Source organism: Podarcis liolepis (genome assembly GCF_965112155.1).
Source record: "Podarcis liolepis genome assembly, chromosome: 9".
Taxonomy (NCBI): Eukaryota; Metazoa; Chordata; class Lepidosauria; order Squamata; family Lacertidae; genus Podarcis; species Podarcis liolepis.
The window spans coordinates 60,965,236-60,989,291 of record NC_139564.1 but is presented as its reverse complement, the minus strand read 5'-3'; the positions used below and the strand labels follow the sequence as shown (position 1 = coordinate 60,989,291).

The window sequence follows — 24,056 nt, the reverse complement described above, 5'->3', positions numbered from 1 at the left end:
TTTTTTTGATGAAACAACTGTACTGTTATAAGAAGGTGTAGTGAAGGTCTGTTCATTGTGGGGTGGGACTGCAGAAACCCTTCAAAAGATTCACAACAGCATGGTGTCATTTGAAGGTTATGCCGCATTAATATTTAGCATCCTTATCGATCCTTTTTAGGGCTGGGAGGAATACCATGGTTTTCATTATATATCTCACGCTGGGAATGTCCCCCCTGCCCCAAAGGTATTTAATAGAACCAACATAATACTGGAAAAAGCTAAGCATCACAGTAGACTGTTACCAATGAGTAGACAAAGATTTATTTTTGTAATCACAGTGAGGTAGTAAGCAATTATAATATATGACATAAGGTTCTGTTCTGCTGGAACTCTGTGAACTTTTTGTTCTGGCAATATTCTTGAGCGTTAAGTGTTGAAACAGCAGTGGGAAACCACTGTGTTTCACGGCAGTCATGAATGATACGCGGTTGCTTTATGAGTGATGTCCCTTCCAGAAATTGGACTTAATGCAAAAAAATATGTTAATGAAAATGGTTTGGGAGACTGTTTTGCCAGAAAGGCAGTTCTAGGGAGCAGTGCTTGCAGTTGATCGAAGGAAAGAGGAAGGATTGTGAGCTTTTGCTCTGCTTCTACTTCCAAAGTATAAGAATGTAGGAAGCCCAAAAAACAATTAAAAACAGGTGGCCGTTGTATGACTTTTAGCTAGTTGAACAGAATTGGGGGTGTAGATTAAAGAGCCACTAACAATGCGCTGATTGGAATTCCGCTTCCTAGCTCAATGCCCTGGTAATGGGGAAAGGAGGAATCCGCCTGTTTTTACCAACATGCAGAGCTTTCACTTTAAGAACCCTTGCTCTAGTAAAATTAAATCTATGATCTAGAGAGAACGGGACCTGGTGTGATCTTCTAGTAAAGACAGCATTTGCTGTAATAGGGATTTGACTTCAGAGCCACTGCAGAAACTTGGAAAAAACACTTTTATTTCTGAAGTTGTTGAAACCAAATAGAAGCAGCTTTTGGTTACAATCGGGAAGTGAAAACTTCCTTATTCTCTAACTTTCAGCGGAGGCTGTAAAAGCTACTAGCCCATACTTGTGTACCTAAGAGAATAAAGTACAGATTCCATGTTATAAAAAGCTTATCTGCCTGCTTGCCTTGGGAGGGTTTTTAATGACTTCTGATGATCAGGTCTGTGGCTAGTTACAGTCGTGCTGTAATGGTAGAACAGTTTGCAAAATATAGAGCACATATCCAGACCATTCCTCTTTAATAGGGCTCTCAGGTTTGTAAAGTTATATTGCATATGATTCATATACTGCTTAGTACCATATTTTCAGCCAGTTCTACACTTCTATAGGGGCATGTTATTTTATAGACAAGAACCTGCTGCTGAAAGGATAGGGTAGGAATGAGGCAGCTTGTCCCAGGCAGCAAGTCTCAGGATAACAAATAATCAATCATTGATTTTATTATAACATTACCACAAGGGATGTATTGACCTCAGGCTGCTTTCTGATCCCAAAAACCCATCTCTGCAGCCATCCCAACACCAAAATAGGAAGATGTGGTGTTTCATGGGAGCAACAGACCTTCTTTTGAGTCCCGTGGTTCACTTATTATGGTAAAAAGAAAAGCTATCCTTGAGCAAGCTGCCCACACCTGCCTAGAGTCAAATTAAAATGAGCAATGTTGCATGGCATAGTACAGATTAGTGTATCAAACAAGATGGGAAAATCCCTTTTTCTTTTGGACTGCAACATACATCATAAAAATTTAAAGTGCAGTTTGTAAACCTCACAGAGTAGGAAGTCTTGGAAGGTTGAAGCTGAGTTTTTATATATATAAAAATTACTAAAATCATCTATGACTGTACAGTTTTTCACTTCAATGACAAAAGTTCCAGTATTATAAAAATAGAGATTATAAAACAGATTCTGGATTGAAATGTCCCAGCTACAATGCTATTATTGAAAAAAATGTCTTCATTATGAGAAAATATTCAGCATGATTCAGTCAGAGTTAAGTACTTTTTAGTCCTGTTGATCTCAAAAGGAAATATTTGAGAACATGATTACCTGTCCCATTGATATCAAAAGGACAAGCACTTAACTTTGGCGCCATTGTGTCCCATTTTCCCCCTTTTTTGTTTTAATTCATGCTGGTTTACAGCTCACATGGGAAGAGCCCTTCTGTGACAATTGAAACCTATACCCTTGGCTTCTTGAGAGGAGGATCTTGCAAGCTAAACTTTGGTATGTCACATGAAGAAGCAAACGGAATCCTTTTTGCCGACACCTTCTTCCCAATTGTCTCAATCTGAAGGGAACAAAACATAGGGAGGTTAAGTAGTAGATAGGTAGCCGTGTTGGTCTGCCATAGTCAAAATAAAAAATTCCTTCCAGTAGCACCTTAAAGACCAACTAAGTTAGTTCTTGGTATGAGCTTTCGTGTGCATGCACACTTCTTCAGATATCTGAAGAAGTGTGCATGCACACGAAAGCTCATACCAAGAACTAACTTAGTTGGTCTTTAAGGTGCTACTGGAAGGAATTTTTTATAGGGAGGTTAAGTCAGGCAAAGTATACAACCGCTGGTGTTCCCAAAATGATGTTAGGACCCAAAATGGGATTTCACAAGTGCCTTCTGAAGTCACACGGTCCTCTTGGGCCAGTTCAGGCATAAACTTCCCTCCCAGCCCCAACATCTCTAATGTGCTAAGACTGAGAACATGCCTAGGTTTGTGTGTTTCTACCAGGTTCTGATTAGTGCATATAGAAGATCCCTTGTTTTAAAATGTAGGAATTCCGTTATCCTAAATGTTGCTAGTGCTACAGAAAGGTTTCAGTATCTAGAGTTCAGGGACATCTTTCCTTCAGATATCTGAACCAGAATATTCCACAACTATTGCCTTCTATGCCAGATAAATGTTGCAAAGACAGGGAGGTTGTATGAATGCCTTAGGCTGGTTCTCATTCTCACAAGGTGTATTAAGATCCTTACAATGGTATAATGAGGGAGCTAAACACAATTTACTTCTGTCCCCCACCCAAAATCAGGACCACGCAGATCAGATCGACCTACGTAATGCAGACAATGGTTCGCCCCAAATCAAGCAGGCACACCTGAGACAGGAATATGATCTCCAGATTGTGCTTTTATATTGAAAGAACATGTGATCCTTGGATGAAGGGCAGTATAGAAATTTAACAACTAAGATAATAAATGATAAATAACCCGGTTTTCTAGCCAATTTGATCTGGACAAAAACCTTGCGAAGCTGGTCCCCCCCCCCCCACTTCAGTAACTCAGAATATTGGCAACTTTTAGGACAAAAGCATGCAAGTTCATGACAAGGTAAGGTAAAGGACCCCTAGACAGTTAAGTCCAGTCAAAGGTGCCTACAGGGTTGTGGCACTCATCTTGCTTTTAGGCCGAGGGAGTTGGTGTTTGTCCACAGACAGCTTTCCGGGTCATGTGGCCAGCATGACTAAACCACTTCTTGCGCAATGAGACACCGTGACAGAAGTCAAGAGTGTACAGAAACACCGTTTACCTTCCCGCCGCAGTGATACCTATTTATCTACTTGCACTGGCATGCTTTTGAACTGCTAGGCTGGCAGGAACTGGGACACAGCAACAGGAGCTCACCCCATCACAGGGATTCAAACCACTGGCAAGCTTAAGAGGCTCAGTGGTTTAGACCAAGTAACTTAGCTACATCTAGGGATGACTCAAGGTTTGTGCAAAGGTATCTCCACAGATAAGTGTAATTCACTGCTGCTGAAGACTCTGGCATGGCCCAAGGCGCCACCACAGTATGCAGCCTAAGGTATGTATTGCCCAAGATACTGTCCAGGTCCACCAACATCCTACAAACCAATACCTGCCTGGAACAACACGGGTAATCATTTCTATGTTCTGACTTATCATATGGCTTCAAGTTACAAGAAAGGAGATTCCAAATAAACATCAGGAATAACTTTCGGATGGTAAGAACTGTTCCGACAGTAGATGGACTCCCTTGGAAGGTGGTGGATTCTCCTTCATTGGAGGTTGAATGGCCATCTGTCATAGATGCTTTAGCGGAGATCCCCACATTGCAGGGGGTGGGTCTAGATGACCCCCAGGATCCCTTCTAACTGTATGATTCTATAAAGCCTAGAAAATACACAGCAATCTCAGTACACTCAGATTAATACCAAAAGAGGCCATGATGGTGTAGGGATTGCACAAATCCTTGCTCTGCTTCCCTCTAAAACCATGCAAGGCTTTTAATATGAATTAGTGGATGGGCAAAAGAAAAACTTACCTGGAAGCCAATGCCCTGCAATTCATTATGAAGGTCATCAAGGACTCTTCTGCCATCAAAGATGAACGCTGGCTTCAACATCTTTTTGTGAATTCGCTCGTAATCCAGCTCCTATATACATATATTAAAAAAAACCCAACAACTCAGAGACTGTTTCAGGGATGGCAGTTGCTAGCCCTGGTTCTTCTGAATGTTGCTAAATGGCACTCTGTTTACCTTAAACATGTCCCACTCGGTGCAGATAACTAGGGCATGGGCTCCATCAGAGGCTTCATATGGGTCTTTGCTAATGGTGACCAGTCGAGACACTAAGGAGCAGGGAGGGAGAGAAACAGCAGGACTGTGAATTGATTTCATTTATTTTTTTTTAGTCAATCTTTATTGAGTTAAAATAAATACATCCAGACAGTATTTGCCATTACAAGCTTACAACATAAGAAAGAAAGAAAGAAAGAAAGAAAGAAAGAAAGAAAGAAAGAAAGACGCAAGATAAGGACAAGTGTATAAAAATCAAGGAAAAAAGACAAGAAAAAACATACGTAATTATGGAATTCCTCAACATTAAGTATTTTGTTAATACATTGATTATTCACACAATTAGAAATAAAAAGTGCTGCAAACATTTAAAAAGACTTCCAAGTATTCTCATTGTACTTTATCTGTTATATACATTATATAGCAGTTACCTGTTTCTTGTGATTTTTCATTATACCTCAGTTACATTTTATGAATTTCAAGGATCAGTCTAATTCTGCCAGATTTCTGTTTATACCATAATTTTCTAAGTATTCTTTATATATTCTCCATTCCTTATAGTCTCTCTGTTTTGTCTGACCTCTAACTCTTTCTGTCATCTTTGCTAGCTGCAGGTATTCCACCATTAGATTCTGCCAATCCATTATACTGGGTATTGATTGACTTCCAGTTTCTTGCCACTAATATTCTGGCAGCTGTTATCCCATACATGGTCAATGGTCTTTTTGATTTTCCAAGTTGCTTTGGCAGCATGCTTAGGAGGAAAATTTCCGGTCTTTTTTAAAAATTAAGTTTAAGTAGTTTTTTTGAGTTCCTTGTATATATTATTCCAAAATTCATGGATTTCTATACAATTCCACCACGTGTAGATAGGGCCCTTTCTCTTTTTTACATTTCCAACACATGGGTGATCTGTTTTTATACACTTTGGCAAGTTTTGTCGGGGTTTGATGCCACCTGTACATCATCTTCATAGTATTCTCCCTGTGAATTGATTTCAATCAGAGATTTGTGGCACCATTTTATGCCAAACATTTGCTGGCACAGGGTCTATATTGCTGGCAAAAACAAACCACAGTGACCCGTGTAAGCCACTTGGGGAGGCTTTTTCTGGCTGAAGGAGAGGATGAAAATGTTTTAAATCAAGGCCAAATACACTGCTGCTGTAAAGGACCCCATGACAGTTAATTCCAGTCAAATTTGACTGTGGTGTGTGGCGCTCATCTCGCTGCTGTGATGGCTAGGCTTCAGATGCACTGATGGAACATGCTGCCAACCATTCCACAGGCTGGTCTTGAACTCTTGGCCCAGAACGGCTGTGTGTGATGTCTGAAGGCATACCGGCCAGGAAACTACGTGGGTGTTGGGTGGTGATTCTTCCTCCCCCCTTTGGGCTTGAAAGCAGAGATGGTAAAGGCATAGGAGGAGCTCCACACCCCTGCCTGGAGGGCTGCCTGGGGACTGGGAGCAGCTGGGCTTGTTGGTTACTGTGCCATTGGGGCTGATGGAATGGGGGCATCGCAGTATGATCCTGTGTGATGCTTATGTGTCGATGCTGGCATGTGTGTGTATCAGTTGTGGAGAATTCATAACCCCCACCTACCCAATGTATGGGCAGTATCTGGATATTGGCAGTAGGACAGTCCCCGACTGGTGGGCACTGGCAGTTTCCAGGGACACTGGGGACATGCCTGCTGTTTCCCTGCCATGTGCATTTTCTAGTTGTGCATTTTGCCCCTCCTTTTCCAGGCTGAGCACACACTGGTGACGGCAGCTGTCCCACCAGTTCAGCAGCACCGTCTTTCTAGTCGTAGTACAGTGACAGCCTAGGATTATTCTGCACTTAGAAAGCATAAAGGACTTTGACTGCGATCTCTGCTATTATAGTTCAGTATGCAGTTACAGTCAGGACTCTGTGTACTCTGTACTAATAAATCAGTAACTAAAGCTGAGCACTGAGGATGGCTGAATTTTGGCTGCAGAACACTTCAAGTGCTGAAAATCTTATTCAGCAACTCCTCTGACACCCAGCATTTCATCAGACATTCCCTATACACTATCAAGCTCAACTGTATAGTGATGAGGGCTAGAAACGTGCTTTAAAACTCAAAAAAATGAGATTCTCTGGACCCCACATGCCATACTATGAACTGCCCCAACCCCACTTTCCACAGATACACAGCCTACCTACAACTTTAATTTGTTGTTGTTTAGTCATGTCTGAATCTTTGTGACCCCTTGGACCAGAGCATGCCAGGCACTCCTGTCTTCCACTACATCCTGCAGTCTGGTCAAACTCAACTTTAATTACAGCCTAACAAATCAGCTCGCTTGCCTTTTATGGTTATCAATGGGAGGCCTGTTCCATTTGAGCATTTGAGTTGTCAGCAGTAAGGAACAGGAGTTTTCCAGTTTATGCCTCAGTCCTGCGAAACTACCTCTTGAAAGAGACACATCGGTGTTCTTCACTTCTGACTCTTAAACAGCTTTACTCCAAAATGTCCTGCACTAGATGGAAGGAGGAACATGCTCTAGGTTTTGCTACTGTTTTTAAGGGTTTCCCACTGATAACTGGGAAACACTGGCCTGTGAGCGCTCCAGTTGGAAAACAGCCTTTACCAAAGATGACATGGACTTTGAAGACACTGAAACTCAGGACAAAAGGGAGAAGTGTGCTAGGAGGAAGGCATGCTTGGCAAACCCTCACCTGTGATCAACTCCTGCCCAGAAACCTATGTCCACACTGTGGAAGGATGTGTGGATCCAGAATTAGCCTCCACGGTCACTTAGAGGCTCACTGTTAAGACTGTGTTCATGGAAGACAATCGGCTACGAGTGATCGCCAAAGAAGAAGAAGAGTAGCTTGTTTTTATTGTACAGACAAGCCTATACCGTCAGAGCTGGAGGAGCTTGTAAAAAGCAAGCCCCACTCACCTTGATCATCTTCAGATACACCTGGATGAGAAAGATCTAGAATGATTTGTTCCTTTAGCACTTTAGGGTCGTAGATATGAAGTTTCGCTCCTTCATCCATTAAATACTTGCTGATGTAGATGCTGGAGGACTCTCTACAGAAAAAAACAACAACCCCATCAGCTTTTTACTGAGAAGGCTTCATGAGAAAGTTGCATTTGGTAACTACAAGCTGCAATGTGATTTGTGGAATGCAAGTGGGCAGGAGGTAGTTGGTGTCCTACAGGATCTTAACTTACTAAGGAGTCAGTTCCCTTGAACACAGTGAAACTTTATTTCCAAGTAAACAGACAAAGGCTAGCACTATAAATTTGGCATCTGAAGCCTCCCGGAAATCAAATCATTTACATGATCATCATGATCGGACAAACCTGGGGAAACTGTGTCCCTTGTTGTCATAGTCTTATCTTGCAAGAGTAAGTCTTATATTGTAAGGTTTCGCTACTAGCAAAACCAAATGAATAAACAAGGAATAGAAACAAAACACAGCTTTTCACCAGCTTTTCCCTCCTTGCCACAACATTTTTCCAAGCTTGCCATTCTGCACTGTAAAGGTCTCAAAAAAATGCCATCTTTTCCTCTTAAAAGCTGTGGTTAACAGAGTTTTTGTCACCTCAAACGGTAAAATCAGGGAATTACTGCTGAGTCATGGCCTTGGCTTACTCTGTTAATCCCAAAGCCATAAACAGAGAAGGGCCACTCCAGGCCAAAGGTAACTAGAAAAGAAGTTATCAGATGGCAAATTAGCTCCAGACTGTACAGAAACTACATTATATTAGAGCCAGTGTCTCCAGAACTTTTTTTAAAAATACAACTCCCTCCTCCTCTGTGTCTCCCTCTCTCTGTCTCATAATATTCCACTGTCTTAACAGGAGCCTTAATTAAACCCCCCTTTTAACTTGTGCCAAATCTGATCTTCCACGTCACCTGTTTATATGACCAAAATCTGTTTTTCACTGCATTACAACTGGATACACAGTTAAGCTTCCACTGTATGGTCCGTTGCCCCATCAGACTGGTTTTTGATCTTTTGTGAGGTCTGTAGCACTAAAACTCAATCAAGCTGCACTACTGAGCAACTGGATGAACATCTGTCTGCACAGCCAGCTTTAAATGTGCATTGAACTCACCACAAGCCAAGAACAATTGCTGGGCAGATAAATCAGAGCTCCAAATAAGCTAAGCTCGGGTAAATAAGAAACTTCCATCAATTTAACAGGTCAAGGGGAAATTATCTATCCTATCAGATAACTTGTTATCCAATTACCTGGCTTGTATCATTAACTCAAAACCAGGAAAGTTACCCTTTTGTTCACTAGAAACTGGTGTCTGCCACAGAATTCCCATTCTTAATTATCACAACCTTCTTTTTTTCATGTTATAACAAGAAAGTTTCTAGTTCTCAGAGTCCTATAGATGACATTTCGAACCCATAAAAATAGAACCTACAAAGAGCAGAATGCAAAAAGTACTTCCACGGGCACCTAGGGCTTGGACATACCTAGTGGGATTTTTTAAATCTTGTTATTTTCTTTAAAAAGCAACCCAGCTCCATGCCATAGCACAAATTACTTCTAAAAGTCACCTTGGTTTCAAAAGCAGTTTGCACAAGTGTCTGCAGGAGCGGGCTACTGTTTAAGACAAGTCCTAGGGCACAAGGAACTAGTTGTGCAGTTCTTGGAATTCTGGCCAGAAAAAACCCCCTCTTTAATAGGGCAGAATTTCCACCTTGAGTCGGAACCTCTCCCCATTTTTGGGAATCTCTATGCAACATATCCCTCTGGGTTACAGGGATGATTGATGGGTGGGCCAATGAGGCTGGAGACTGCCCAGGGGGCATGGGTAAGTGGCTGCAAGAAAACCCCAAAGGGAAATGGGTCACAGGAGATCAATGGGCCTGTGAGAATTTAGCAACCGTTTCCTGCAAATTGCCCCCTTTAGGGAGAAACTCGGATTCAGAGAAACCTGTGTCTCAAGGCGCAAGCTTGTTGCAACATGCGCCAACTGCACAACTCTCTCTAGAGTCAAAAGTGAGGGCCAGAAAGATGAAAGAGGGGGAATTCCCTGACTCAACCAATCGAGGGTCAGGGGGAGAAAGTTGGTGAGCACAACCGTCTCTCCTTGGGACATGGGAGCATCCCAGGTAACTGCCATTCCCCATTGTGGCACAGTCCCACATGCCCCATCCAATGTTTTCAGAACTGGTAGAGGAGTTCCCCAACATGCAAGGGTTTCTCCTCCAGTGAATCAGTGGGAGAAGCAGAGACTCATACGGCATATTCCTTTACCTGTGGAGTTCTCCTCTCCATAAGCTACATCGCTGCTTGGAAAAGAGATTTTAAAGTTCACGCAACTGAGAATGTCCATGGGTTATGCAGCAAGACTGTTAAAGGGACCTCGTTCAAAAACAAAGAGCCTTTTGAATAGAAAGATGGGCAATACTGCAGTAGTAAACAAGTTATTGAGGTTGTATGCAACAGTGTTGCTCCACTGGGGGGGGGGGAAGACTTCTGTCAGCAGAATGGAAAGCAGCTGTCACCAGCAGTTTCCCCTCCCTCCAACAGCCCCCTGAGCACACCCACTCACCCACATCTTCCTCAAGGGCTTTCTTCCGGAGCAAATTTAGAGAATGTGCTGAAAACAGCTCCCCTCTTCACTCTGCTGATGGAAGCTTTATATCAGTGCAACACCTTAGGGTACAATCTTTGGCATTTATTTTGGGAACAGTGTCCTGTTTTCCTCTGAACGCAGGTTGGGTCTGTTTTGGCTCATGTCATGAAGCAGCTCAGAGAACGGGTAACTTTTACAATTGCGGCTTGAGCTCACGTTGTGTTACCTTGTGTCTCCGGTGTCTTTCTTGAATGCAAATCCCAAAATAGCAATCTTCTTGTCGGTGACAGTGTTAAACAAGCTGTCGATGATCCGAGAAGCAAATCTTCTCCTCTGATAGTCGTTCATGTCGATCACCTACAATTGGATTGGATGCAGAGAGCCACATAAATGGTAATATATAAAAAAATTGTCCAGTAGCACCTTGGAGACCAACTAAGTTTGTTCTTGGTATAAGCTTTCGTGCGCATGCACACTTCTTCAGTTACATTTCGACTGCGTCAGACCAACACGGCTACCTAACTGAATCTATATCAATGGTAATGCAATGTTAGTAGTAATTTCCATGAGTCTGCGCTTGATAAAAGGAGTGCGCAGGATCTCAAATGCCAAAGGATAAAGAAAATGCATGCAGATCAATTACATGTACACATGTGCTTATTCTGCATTAATGTACATATTCTTCCTAGTCATATTTGGTCTAAAATGGCTATTTTAAAGTAAGGAGCAATATCACGGCAGCAAAGCAGCTATTCTGGTTTGATCACAGAAGGCCATGATGGGGATTCCAGGTAGCAGAAATGACCACCAAACTCCCACTCTTCATCACTCAGCATTTTCAAATGTTTCTCTACAACATGGCTTAGAAGCAGGAGGCTGGATCTAGTCTTCAGTTAGTTGCACTTATGTCCTATAGATTTGAATGAGAGCAGTTAAATCATGACTAACCTGTGTCGCTGATTTCAATGTGACTTAAGTTCAACTAATAGTCTGGATCCAACCCATGCTCTTAAAAAATAACAATGAAAAGGCCAATGAGGCTAGTTAATTTCTGAACCCAATACGAGAAAAAGCCAATCTTGTGATTATTTCAAGCCTGTAGGACCTTTGGTTGTAGAAATCTGCTTCCTCCCCAGTGCCAGAGGCCCATTCCACACCAAGAGGTCAAATTTCCTGGGGCCCTAGCTTCCTCCTCCCTACCAATTTCTGCAAGTGGAAAAAAATGGATCACTAGTGGCCTATGTCCTACCCTCTGGGAAGTCTGACTTTCAGAAAGAATCAGAACTAGGCACATTTGATTTCCGGGACTACTTTTGTAGTTGGGTGAAGCAGACTGCTTAGGTTGTCAGCTTCACCCTAAGCAATTGCTGGTCAGATTCTGTTGTATACTGGCTTCTCCTTCTCCATGCTAACCCTGAACTTTGTATCTCTGGATTTTTACTTTATAGAATTATAGAACCCATTGCCAAATCCACGAATTCTCTACGGGCACTCCAGCTACTTGCTTCCCTTGGGTAGTTTCCTTGCTGCCTAAAAGACTTGTCCAATTTTCCAAAGTGCTCATCCAGGTATATCTACATCAGTCCTTACTGTGCAGTGCCCTGTTGGCTTCAATAGGACTTATTTCCAAGCAATGTATTTGATGTAAGACTGTCACTCAATCCCAAAGCTATATAAATGAATGAAAATGTTGCTATATTTGAAAATAGTTTTTCTTCCCAATTGGGACTCAAAAGTGATAAATAATTTGGTCCTGAAAAGCAGCAAAAGGGGTATTAACAAAAGTATTAGTGATGTGAAAATAGATGCTATTCTCAGTTCTAACAAAACTCTTGCTAACAAGGGAGGAGAATAATTAAGTGATTTAATTTCCACTGCATACATTCTTACCTGTTGCCAGTAACGAGCGACTTCTGACAAGTTCAGAGCCTCACAGAGATAAACCAAATTCAGAACATCTTTTTGAAAACAGCTCCCACCAAATCCTGTATGGGGGAGGAAGAAACCTCATTACTCCACTTGTATGATTTCTCTTTGTGCACTCTGATCCTAGGTACATTTAATGAGACGCACACCCCTAAAGAGTTCAATGGAGCTTATACCCAGGTGTTTGCAGCCTTAAAAACACCTGATAGGTACCTTTATATCCAGCAATAGCTAACCCAAAAAATTATTTGCTTCAGGATCAATGCTGACCAGTTTTAAGAACCTTCCAAATAAATGAATATGCTTAAGAAGTTTCTCTCCCGAGAACATTCTATGTCCTGTTAAAATAAGCAGGATTCTGTAGCTAGAGTCCAAAAAAAGAATTACACATTTGGAAAAGGTAAAAAAAAAAAAGGCAACTGTTATTGAGAAAAATCTGGGTTGAAGACCAGACTTAAGAAGGCCACAAAACTCATGTTTAGAAAGGCCTGTTGTCTAAACACCATATTGCCAAAAGTCACAACCAAGACAGAAAGAGAGAAAGAAGGAGAGCATTTACCAACACTGGCTTTCAGAAATTTACTTCCAATCCTTTGGTCCATTCCAATGGCTCTTGCAACTTCTTCAACATCCGCACCTGTTGCCTCACAAAGAGCACTTATGGAGTTGATACTGCTGATTCTCTGGGCGAGGAAAGCATTAGCTGCCTGGAGATGAAAAAGAAACAAAAAACAACCTCAGAATGTTACTTTCTGCTGAAATTAATGGCGGATGACAGATTAAGTATGACAGTACATCTATTATGGGAGCGGAATGTTAGAAAGTGGGTCCTAGAAAATCCATATATCTTTATTAGCAAAGCTATTTATTGTATTGCATCTATGTTAGAACATAGCTACTTTATAGGAGCATAATGACTTCTTTATCAGAACCACAGTCCCCCACACAATTCCCCGATACCAGAAGCACATATGTCTTATCACATTACCTGATAGTGTAACTTGGCACTGGACAAAGCAATAAGTATTCTGAGATACTGATTGCCAAGTTTACTTCTAAAGCCACGAGAGCCAGTGACAGGCCCCTTGTTTCGGATCTCTTCCTTTATAAACCCACCTGGTGTTGGATTTAATTTGCTTTAGGTTTTCTAACAGGCACTGTCTAACCCCACCAAAATGAAACAGGGCTTGTTGCAAAATTCTTCTGATGAAGGCAGGTAGTTTGTGCTCAATCAGCAAAATCAACTTTAAGGTACAGTCAAACCTTGGTTGTCGAACGTTTGATTTCTGAAATGTTTGACAAACCGCAAACTGAAAGCGGAGGCCTCAATGCAGTAGGGAACCTGAAAACAGAAGCCGTGTAGCATGTTCGGCTTCTGAAAATCATTTGAAAACCAGAGCAGTTACTTCCGGGGTTTTGGCATTCAGGAGCCGAAACATTCCAAAATGGAGGCATTCAGGAACAGAGGTTTGACTGTAAATAGCAGTGGGATTTTCCCAAGCCAAGGCAGCAGTTTCAAGGCTTATTCACATGGGCTGCTCTGCTACTACTAAGGAGCCTCTGGCTGCTACTGACTTAGCTACCCTGATCTGACCAGTGGGCCACACAGTCTTGAATGAAGCAGCTAAGGACTTGGGATCAACATGCTACAGACAATCACACCATGTAAATATTGCCCAGATGCCATCAACCTTTGCATGATGCCTTGGGAGTTTGAATCAGTGGTGCAGTTCAAAAGCCTTTTTGTGGAAACAGACAGATGAAACTTGCTTCTTCTCTGATATTTTGTAACAGCGCTTTTCAGAGGCTAACAAAATACCAAAGATCTAACACTGCTAAGCCGATACTTCATACTTTCTCTACTTTGTTGATGTCAGAATTTCGAAGGATACCAACCAGTTTGGAAAGTTCAGATGACCAAGTGTTGGTTGTAAGAATTTTCTCTTTGGGCACCCACTGCTCATAGACAGCACACAGAGCGCGAACTGCTTTCTGACCCTCGGGCGTCTCATCTCCACCAATCAGCACACGGTCTGGATTCTTCAGGTCTTTGATTGCTGTGCCTTCAGCTAGGAATTCTGGGTTAGACAGAACCTGCACACAAAGACCAAAGACTGATCTGAATCACAGAATGATAAAGTTGGAAGGGACATCCCTAGGGTTATCTAGTCCAACCCAAATGCATTAAAAGAGAGAGATGAAAATGCACTCAATTCAAAATGGTTATTTTACCTGCAAATTTAAGTTAGGTTTCGTGTTGGCATCAAATATACGACGAATGCTCTCCGCAGCACGGACAGGGACGGTGCTTTTCTCAGTCACAATTTTGTATCCGTTTGAGTTCTGCACGATCCGTCTCGCACACGCCTCAATGTATTTCAGATCTGCTGCCCGACCTTTTCCCATGCCATAGGTCTTTGTTGGGGTATTAACCTGGTTGCAGGTATAAGCAAAGGACATTTATTTAGGAGGTTGAAGAAAACATTGATATCCCCTTTCTTGGCTGTCATATTAATGTAAAATTCTCATTCAACTTTGGCTAACTAAGGAAACCAAATTTGAAAGTCCAGATGTTAAAATAGGTGCTACAGTGGTGTATTTGCCTTCAAGCCTACAATCTCAGTTGGTGTTTGAGGAATAATATCAGGCAGGGATTCAGCCTGAGTATATTTATTAAGCTGCAATCAAAGAAGGAATTTTCAGGGATTCCACCAGAGGCCTCTTCAGCACAGCTCAATGCAGATTATGTGGCAAAGCCAAATGTCTACAAGAGCTTTGAGATCAGACTAGCTCTCTCACCTGCTCAACATAAGGACTCTGCTGTTCTTTTTTTCCCTCTTGAAACAGGCCACCTCTCCCAAAGAAACACAGAAACACATATAGTCACACAGCTTGCATGCACCCTAATTTATTGAATGAAGAAAACCCTTTCTAGGTTTGGAGAGTGGGGGCAGGCTTCACAGAAAAAGTAGTTTAAAATAGTTTATGTGAATGGCTACATCCACGAAAAAGAAGTGCCGATATAATTCCTCCCAACATAGAGAGATTTCTGTTCCATTTGTTCATCCAGCTGCTGGCTGGCACAGTGAATGAAAGAGCTAGCAGAGTCATCTATCACAACACAGCTACTAAAGAAGCATCCCTGAGCTCATGCCCAATTTATGAAAAGGCCATTCATGGCATCTCTTCAACTTTAGTGCTCTGAAATCTTTATTCTGGAGGCAAAATTTCTTTTTGCTTCTCCATACCCTTTGAGTCATTTTCTCTTAAATTAGGAAAAGGAATGCATTTCAGCAGCTGAATCGTCTGAATCCCAACACACAAAAAGAATTCTGAACATTGATTTCCAATTTGTTGATTATCTAGAACATACTGTTAACAAGATGAGAACTGCAATTCATTTTTCAAAGTCCAGTCGGGGCATTCTCTCCTCACCCCCAACACTTTTTATGGGATGGGCTATGACTCAGTGACTGAGTATAGTACATGTTTTCCACACAAAAAGTCCCAGATTTAAACCTTGATATTTTCAGGTAAGGCTAGGAAGAACTCCTATCTGAAAGCAAAATTATTCTACCATTTAAATCTGCAGGCACCACACAAAATTGTCAGTGCTGCTACTATTTATATTTGTGCTTGTGGAACTCACAAAAAAGGGCAGAAAGGTTTTTGTATATCTGTGCAAACCACTCCCTCCCTAACATGAACCAGCCAGCTGAGAGTAGCTTATTGAGACAGATGGAGAAAGAGACTCTGTTTTCTCCCACTTCCCAAAATTCCTGCCCCTAGCATTATTCAAGGAGGAAAGTAATTACTTACAGAAATAAACACAAGATCAGCATCTCTGATGGCATCATCAATGCTGGTAGAAAAAAAGAGATTCTTTCCTCTGCAGGATTCTACCACTTCTTTTAGCCCTGGCTGGAAAAATATTGGCAAGTTATTTAAGGGTTAAAATGTGCTTTATACCTGAACAAGCAGCATGCATTCCCCATAAGAGACCCCCAAACCCTTTGATCAAGATATTTTGTTCTAACGTTTGCCTTGTGGTCATGAACAAACCAGGAATCATTGTTCAAAATAAATTCTAGTTTGGTAAAGAAGCCCACTTCAGAACCATGGTGTGAAGTCGGTTTGTTTTCCAATTAACTGGAGTTTATTATAAACCAGGATTTCTGGCCTGCAGATAAAAATGTCAAGAATCAGGGAAAGCAAAACTGAATCCTGGGCTCATTGTTCCTCCCAGCCCCTGTGGGAGGAGGAGAGGCGACTGCTCAGGCCAGAGGCTCTGATGGGCTTGCATAAATTCGTACACGCAACCCTAAAACATGGTTTAGTATTCTGTGCAAACCCAATCACAATGTCTGGCATGTACAGTGGTACCTCGGGTTACATACGCTTCAGGTTACAGACTCCGCTAACCCAGAAATAGTACCTCGTGTTAAGAACTTTGCTTCAGGATGAGAACAGAAATCGTGCTCCGGTGGCACGGCAGCAGCAGGAGGCCCCATTAGCTAAAGTGGTGCTTCAGGTTAAGAATAGTTTCAAGTTAAGAACGGACCTCCAGAATTAATTAAGTACTTAACCCGAGGTACCACTGTATTAAGAAGCATACCCAGTTCCCACTGATCCATCTCAGTATATATACTTTATACTCTGGATTAAAATTTAACTCATCCAGAGAAACAGGGCTTTAACAAAGGCCACTTGCCATTATTTACAACCTGATGCAACCTGAACTATAAACTCCAGCAGCTGTTTCAAGAGTAACATATTCAGGTCATAGGGCTGCCATAGGTCTGGTTTCCCCCGGGATTTCAAAGGTGGTGCTTTGTCCTGGATTTTAGGCAAGTTTTTGTAAAAAGAAGCTCAACAATGTCAAGAGTTTCCTTTAAAAAGCTCAACAACATTTGATAGCAACCCTATCAGGTCATATATTCAAAAAACAAGGAAGCACTTTAAATCTCAATACTGTATTTTTCGCTCTATAAGATGCACCAGACCACAAGATGCACCTAGTTCTTGGAGGAGGAAAACAAGAAAAAAAATATCCTGAATCTCAGAAGCCAGAACAGCAAGAGGGATCGCTGCGCAGTGAAAGCAGCAATCCCTCTTTCTGTTCTGGCTTCAGCGATAGCTGAGCAGCCTGCATTCGCTCCATAAGACGCACACACATTTCCCCTTACTTTTTAGGAGGGAAAAGGTGAGTCTTATAGAGCAAAAAATACGGTAATTTTAAGGAACTCAGAATTTTAAGTGCCCCACCCCTTTTTGAAGACTGACTAAAAGTAACATGTCATTTAGTGTAATTCTGTGCCACAATTTGCGGCAATTTTCTAAACAGAAACAATAATTCAATGTTCTATTGAAAAACATGGCTGTGCTTCTGCCAGTGTACCCTAAAACAGCATTAACCACTGCTCTGATGTGTCAGTGGCAACCCCTTCCCCATGTCTTGAAACAGACATGTTTCCCATTAATAAACCATTTGTGAGGTAGATAAAATTGAATCACCGCTCTACAATCAGAAAGAATATGCTGACTCTTCACAGAATTGTGCAATTCCTGGATGTGCAATGCATGTTCATTTTAAATAACCAAATGGCAAACCCAGGCCCTAATTAGCAAAAGAATAATCTTTCCTAAAATGTTATGTTCTTTAGGGAAGCCTGAAAATAACCAGATCTAATGCCCTGTCCTGAAGCATCTAATCCTGTAAACTTGGAACAACTTCCAGCCATTAACATTCAAATCAATTTTGTGCCTCATTGAGTGTCTCTTGTTCCTTCTACAAACAAACTTGGCTACTTTTCTGGCTCGGGGAGCTAAGCCACATCAAGGAACTCAACCCTTTCAATGACGTGGATGTGTTATATGACTCTTACACATAAAAAAAAGGCCAGAGTTTTTCCTTTGAATTCCAAGTCTGCGTCCACACCTGCAGTTTTAATTATGTTTCCCTCCTGCTACTTGTGCAACTAAAAGAGAGCAGTCCACACTCATCCTGTGATATGTTGCTGGTTGTGCTCCGTTTCCTAGCGCAAAGTTAAGCACCTCTTTAAAGGGGCAGAAATGATTTCAAGCTCTTAGAAGTGTTGCATATGACTCACTGCTTAGTCACTGTCCAAGCCCTCCTCTTTTGCTATTACATTACTATTAAATTCCCCTTCCATCATGAAGTTCACTAAGTGGCCTTGGGTCAGTCACTATTGCTCCGTTCTACTCAGTTCATTTGACTGTTGTGAAGGTAAAATGGGACCACCCTGAACTCCTTGGAGGAAGAGTGGGATACACATGCTAATACTGACAATAGCATTAAAGAATAGCAATACCAGAAAAAGAAAAAAGAAAAGAAAAGAAAAGAAAAGTAAAGTAAAGGAAGCACACATTTTTGGAGGCACCTAACAATGAGATACAGCCCAGAAGAGATATGTGACATGACAAGTATAGTAAGGTAAGAATGGAAAACTGCAGCATTAAAATTCAGTTACCTCATAAATTGGAAGCGTATCGGAATTCCATGCGTTGATTCTAGCTTCATTGACATCAACAACAGTGACCTTAATTTTCGGACACATATGTGCAATGACAGAACACGTTGGTCCACCTACATAACCAGCACCAATGCAGCAGATTTTCTTAATTTCAAACATGATTGTTCTGGTGAGAAAGAAGAAAAAATTGGGAAACGTTCAGTTTAAAACTACCGTGAACGCTAAAACCCAGTCACATTCTTATATTGCGCACAAATTTAAAAAGGAACATTTTCGGATACTTAAGTGCTCCTACTTATTCACAGTAAATATGGCACAAAACATTCTCCATCTCCATTTGGAAGCGTTTTAAAGCCCGGCTTACGCCAACTCAGCAAGACATTTAACAACATCTGTGAATCATTATGAAGACAGCAACATTTTTCTAGCAAGACCAAGTGAAAACACAAGTGTCTCCGTTGTAGAAAAGCGTTAAACAGCTTCACAGGCAAGTATTTGTGGGGGCTACCTCACCCACATAGCTCACAAATACTGCTTCTCTACCCCGCAGCTGTAAGAGCACTGTATGTTTCCCTGCTGGGGAAATCGAGTCTTGCACTATGGCAGCTACAGAGTTCTGTGCACACTGCTCTCCTAATCTTTTTTCTTATAGTAGACTAGGAGTATGAAGGCGCCCAAGCTGTCATAAAACTGTCCCTTACCCAGCCAGGGAAACAAGGCAACACTATGGCAATTGCCCATGTGGTCCTCAGTCAGTATTCTGATGGGGCTGAATGCACCATTGGTCTCTGACTCAGTGGTCCTTGCAAATTGCTGGTTTTCCCTATAAAAGTGGGATATCACAATCATGCCAACTGACCCTGCCTCTCTAGCATGCCCAACATTCATGCGTTGGTCATCACATTTCTATTCTTGCCTTTGTGCAAGGTGTGTAGGCTCCGAATTTGTGCAATCCAAACCTACGCACAAGGTAGGCACCTATGTAAAAGTGCTGAGAGGCCCCTTTGGCACAATATCAACCCTCTTCCCTCCCCCAGAATCCCAACGTCTCTCCTGGACACAATCACTGAGCAAAAGAGTTTTCAGAATTAAGAGAGATCTGGCAGGCATATAACTGGTAGGAGGAAAAGAGGCACAAATGAGGTTGTGTCTGTTGCTAACCAAGTGGTTTTTAAAAAATTGCAGCCCTGTTAGATGAGAACCAGCCTTTGCAAAGAGCCACAGTATGGTACATTGCAAGTCCTCCTCCCCTGGATAAACACTGTAGGCTTCTCCAGCAGCTAGAGTGAAGGGCCTATATTCACAGAAAAATTCAAAAGCTGCATTGTAGCCGCAAAATAAGATTACCAGCTGATGCTCCCAAGAGGCCTTGCTGGAGGATGACTGAGTTACAAACCTTGCAAGGGGAATGTCAGAAGAACTCCAGGCAGGCTTACATGGGCAGCTCAAGATAAGAGTATGGAGAAAAGGTCCGAACATGACAGTAGCATTCAACCCCTTTCTCAAGATGTGATATTAGCAATGGGTTATTGTTGCTCTTCAGGCTTACAGAGAGAAATAAAAAGAGCCAGTGTGGTTGAGTGTCAGACTACTACCCAAGGGTTCAAATCCTCACTTAGCCATGAAGTTCACTGTGTGGCCCACCTCTCAGCCTAACCTACCTCACAAGGCTGTTGTGGGGATTAAATGAAGATGGGGGAACCATGTGCACCATTGAACTTCTTGGGGGGAAAGGCAGGGTATAAATGCAATAAATAAAATAAAGGAACAGAACAGAATCTCAGGCACCGTGTGGTTGCAGGCAAATTGACATAGGAGAGATACTGAGTTTTTTTTCTTAAGGAAAATAGAAGTAAAAGTTTTTAAGGTCAACCGTTATTAGTGTTGTTAGCTACTGGCAAACACACAAGCCTCTCTGAAACAGGATCTTTTCCCCTGCCAGCAGAGGAAAATGAATCATTGAACTTGGATGGAATGAGGAAAGGGGTCTGTTGTGCAAGAGACAGTCAACCGAATATGTGAGGATTTCAAGAACTGGTTTGCCTTGTGCTTGCTTGTGGCTTAGCCGCTCAGAAGATGCCCCAAACCGTTCAAATTACAACATTTCTCAGTTTTCCTTCTTCAGGCAATTTGTTTTGGGGCTGGTTTGATTGGCTTTCTCTCCCAGCTTCCATACTTACCACTGTACTGTGAATCACAAGTGGGGGGAACGGCTGCTGCACTAGGGTCCTATTTGCAGACTTTCCATGGACATCTGGTCATTCACTGTGAGAACAGGATGCTGTCTTAAATTTGATCCAGCTCTTCTTATATTATATTCTTATGCTGATCAAATTATTCAAGCTACCAGGAGAAGGTGTGTGTGTGTGTGTGTGTGTGCATGCTAACATATGTTCCAGCGAAAGACTCATTGAAAACATACAGTCAGTGAAAAGAACAATCTTCTATCTTTTTTTACCTCTGTATCCAATCATGAGAATGCAGTTTCAAAAGTATGGAATGCCTATACTAACGATGGCTAATATTTTATGGATCTATCTAATCACATTTGCATAATTATTCCAAGAGTTCAAAGCACTTCACATGCCTCGTCTAGCTGTAATCCTTATAGCAATCTCAAGATAAGTCCATTATTATTCCCTATATTGCAAGGGAGGCTGAGCCCAACTAGTGAGCTAACTATATATAACAAAAGAACATGGGCAGAGCAATCCTATACCAATTATAAGGACAAGATATATCACTGCTATGCTAGTGGAATTGCTGCTCTCTCAGTACAAAATCCCTCAATGGTGCCAAAAGACAGGAGGCACATCCTAGTGCCCCTCTCTGGGAAGGGCATTCCATAGGTCTGGTGCCACCACTGAGAAGCCCCTGTCTTGAATATGGGGGGGGGTGTACCCAGAGGAAGGCAGAATATCTGAACATAAAAGGGCAGGATGATAGGGAGGCAGATGTCCTTTCAGGTACTAGAGGGAGCTCAGTCCCAAATCGCAAAGGCCTCAGTCTGAAGGTAACACTGGCGCCAATATTCTGGGCCCAGAAATAGACCAGAAGCCACTATAATTATTGAAGCATTTGCTACAATATGAACTTGAGTTAGTAAGAGTGCTGGATTGGAGAAACCTGGCTTCAAATGCTTGCCTAGTCACAAAGTCCACCAGGTCAGTCACTCTCAGTCAAATTCGCTTAACAGGGTAGCTTTAAGGATAAAACACGGCAACTTCCATGTAGAGTTCTGAGAAGCTTTGAGAAAAGGTGGGATACATATGTAAGTAAATATTTATAGTAAGAACAGTTCAGGAATGAGTATAGCAAAATGGGATGTGTTGTTAAAAATTAGTAGTGGCAACTTATAAATTGCCTCCTGATTGACTTCCAGAAGACACACATTTTGCACACAGAGAGTATTAAGTGGCTGTGGAAGTTATTCCAGATCAATTTATACAGATCACAGACTGGTGGAGTGATCTTTGTGCAAAATAAATTATTCTCGAATACTTCTAAAGAGGAACCCCATTTTTAACAAACCCCCAAAACGGACTCACTAGATCTATATGCAAGCATCTGTAAGGAGACAATGGGAGCATTTCAGAGCAATTATGAAATAACTGCTTTCAGAAGAACTGAAGTCTCAAGTTATTTGGAGTCTTAAATTCCTGTGTGTGTACATGTAAGGGATACCACGCACCGATAGAGGAAGCAGCATTGGAAAGCGGTTGGGAAAAAACCTCCCACAAGAGTCATTCAAACCCTCTGACAAAGGCAGGCTTAGTCTTCTTCTGAAAAGGGAGTATCTCTGGCATGCCTTAGATTAAACAGCAAGCTCCCAGGGAAAGACATTAAATTTAACATCAGCGAAAGCCGAAATATACAGTACACGGAAACTCAAGGCAATACACACCCTTAAACCTCCTGCAAAATCAAACGATCCCTTTGTCCGGTAAGAAAAAGGCTTTGGTGAAAGGGTTTCATCCTGTGCAAGAGGGGAAAGCAACCCCGGGAAAGCAAAGAGGAGAAAGTCCGCAGACATTTTAAAGACGGAAAGGAATACATACAGCGATCCGCGGTCCCGGTGCCTTGGATGGGCAGGAAGCGAAGGAGGCTGTGCCGCAGCTGGACGGAACAGGAGCGGATGCGGCCAGGCAGGGATCGAGCAGGCGAGTGGATCCCAGGCGCCGGCGCCGCCCCGCTTTTAAAGAGCCGCTTTCCTCTATTTCCCCCCCGGAGGGCAGCGGCGGATCCCTCCCCTTTCCCGCCCGGGCAGTGGGAGGGAAAAGTGGGGCCCGGGGGCGGGAGGATGGCGAAGATCTGGCCGGGAGGAGCGAAAAAGGAAGGCGGCGATCGGGCTAGCAGATCTCGCGCTGCGGAAGAGCCAAGGAAGATTCCGCCGGCATGTTTGGGAGTTTGCAGGATGGATGGATGGATGAATGAATGAATGAAAGCGGGTTACTGGGAAAGCAGTACTGGGATGGCTGGAAAAGAGCGAGAGAGCTGGAAGAAATCCGCAGGGGGGCTGAGAGCGGCGGGCGGCGAAGGATCCCTGGATCTCGGAGGGAGGAAAAGCAAAGCCTATGCAAGGGATCAGGGACGAAAATAGGTGGCAGTGAGGGGAAATGAGATTTATTTTTGGAGCCTGGAGGTATTTGGAGGCGAGCAGCTCCTACCAGAGAGAAGAGGCGGGGAGATTTATGGGGAAGCATAAAATGCGGGTGGGAATCGTTTGGGAGAGCGAGGTGTCCTCAAGGATCTTGAGGGGACGAGCGGGGTCTCTTATTCTGCCTCTCGCTTCCGCCTCCTTCCTCTGGCGAAGGTGCTGATATTTTTATTATTAAAATTAAAACCCCGCCCATTTGGCTAGGTTTCCCCAGTTACGCTGGGCCGAGGCCCCCAAGCCGGCCTCTACCTTCTCCCCCAACGAGGAGGCCCAAGAAAACGCCCCTGCCCGAGGCCTAGTCGCCTCTGGCTTCCCGCGCTAAGGGAAGCGGGCTGGGTGTGGCGGCAGGCAAGGCCTCCGGGGCCGCTTCGGCCTTGCTGCTGCTGCTGCTGCCCCGGAGCTCGGCCTCAAATCCCTGCTGCACACCCAGGCGAGCGCCCTGAAGCTGCGGCGACTACGAGAAGCGCTTACGCGGCCCATCTTCCCAGGCCCGCCGCCTCAGCGACGTGGCTTTTCCTGGGCCTGGTCAGGGTTTACCTCACGCGCTCTCCGTCTCCGGACGGCCGAGCGAGCGAGCGCCTCGGTTCCTCCGTCCAGACAGGCCGCGTTTGAGGGGAAATTAAAGCATTTGGGGCGGGGGGGGGGGAGGAAGCCGTCTGCGGCCGCCACTCTCATGGCCTCGCTTTTATTTTAATTTTTTTATGGAGGCTTTTATTAGGTGTTGCTTAGGGAAACGGGATACGCAGCGACCTTTTGATAAAAGAGGCTGGGGCCGGAGTGGCTTGACCACCACATCTCTCTCTTCACTGGGAATTGGTAGTTCCGTGAG

The 24,056-nt window shown here is 43.0% G+C and overlaps 1 protein-coding gene and 1 long non-coding RNA gene across 3 annotated transcripts in view; one reads left to right on the top strand and one right to left on the bottom strand.

Annotated features, from left to right (window-relative positions):
* Nucleotides 1–24,056, top strand: part of LOC310686438 — a 425,293-nt gene that overhangs the window by 370,499 nt on the left and 30,738 nt on the right. The window lies entirely within an intron of this gene.
* Nucleotides 281–24,048, bottom strand: UGDH (UDP-glucose 6-dehydrogenase). Of its 2 annotated transcripts, none has more exons than XM_083460019.1 (12): nucleotides 22,629–24,048; nucleotides 18,568–18,736; nucleotides 15,896–15,997; nucleotides 14,309–14,509; nucleotides 13,973–14,170; nucleotides 12,636–12,783; nucleotides 12,041–12,135; nucleotides 10,377–10,507; nucleotides 7,502–7,635; nucleotides 4,529–4,620; nucleotides 4,313–4,423; nucleotides 281–2,319 (listed from the first exon to the last, which is right to left on the bottom strand). In XM_083460019.1, exons 2-12 carry the CDS (start codon nucleotides 18,727–18,729, stop codon nucleotides 2,209–2,211), a joined length of 1,485 nt encoding a protein of 494 aa, XP_083316145.1. In that variant the 5' UTR covers nucleotides 18,730–18,736; nucleotides 22,629–24,048; the 3' UTR covers nucleotides 281–2,208. The 2 variants fall into 2 exon arrangements, with proteins under 2 accessions (XP_083316145.1, XP_083316146.1); XM_083460020.1 differs by having other exon boundaries at nucleotides 23,765–23,817.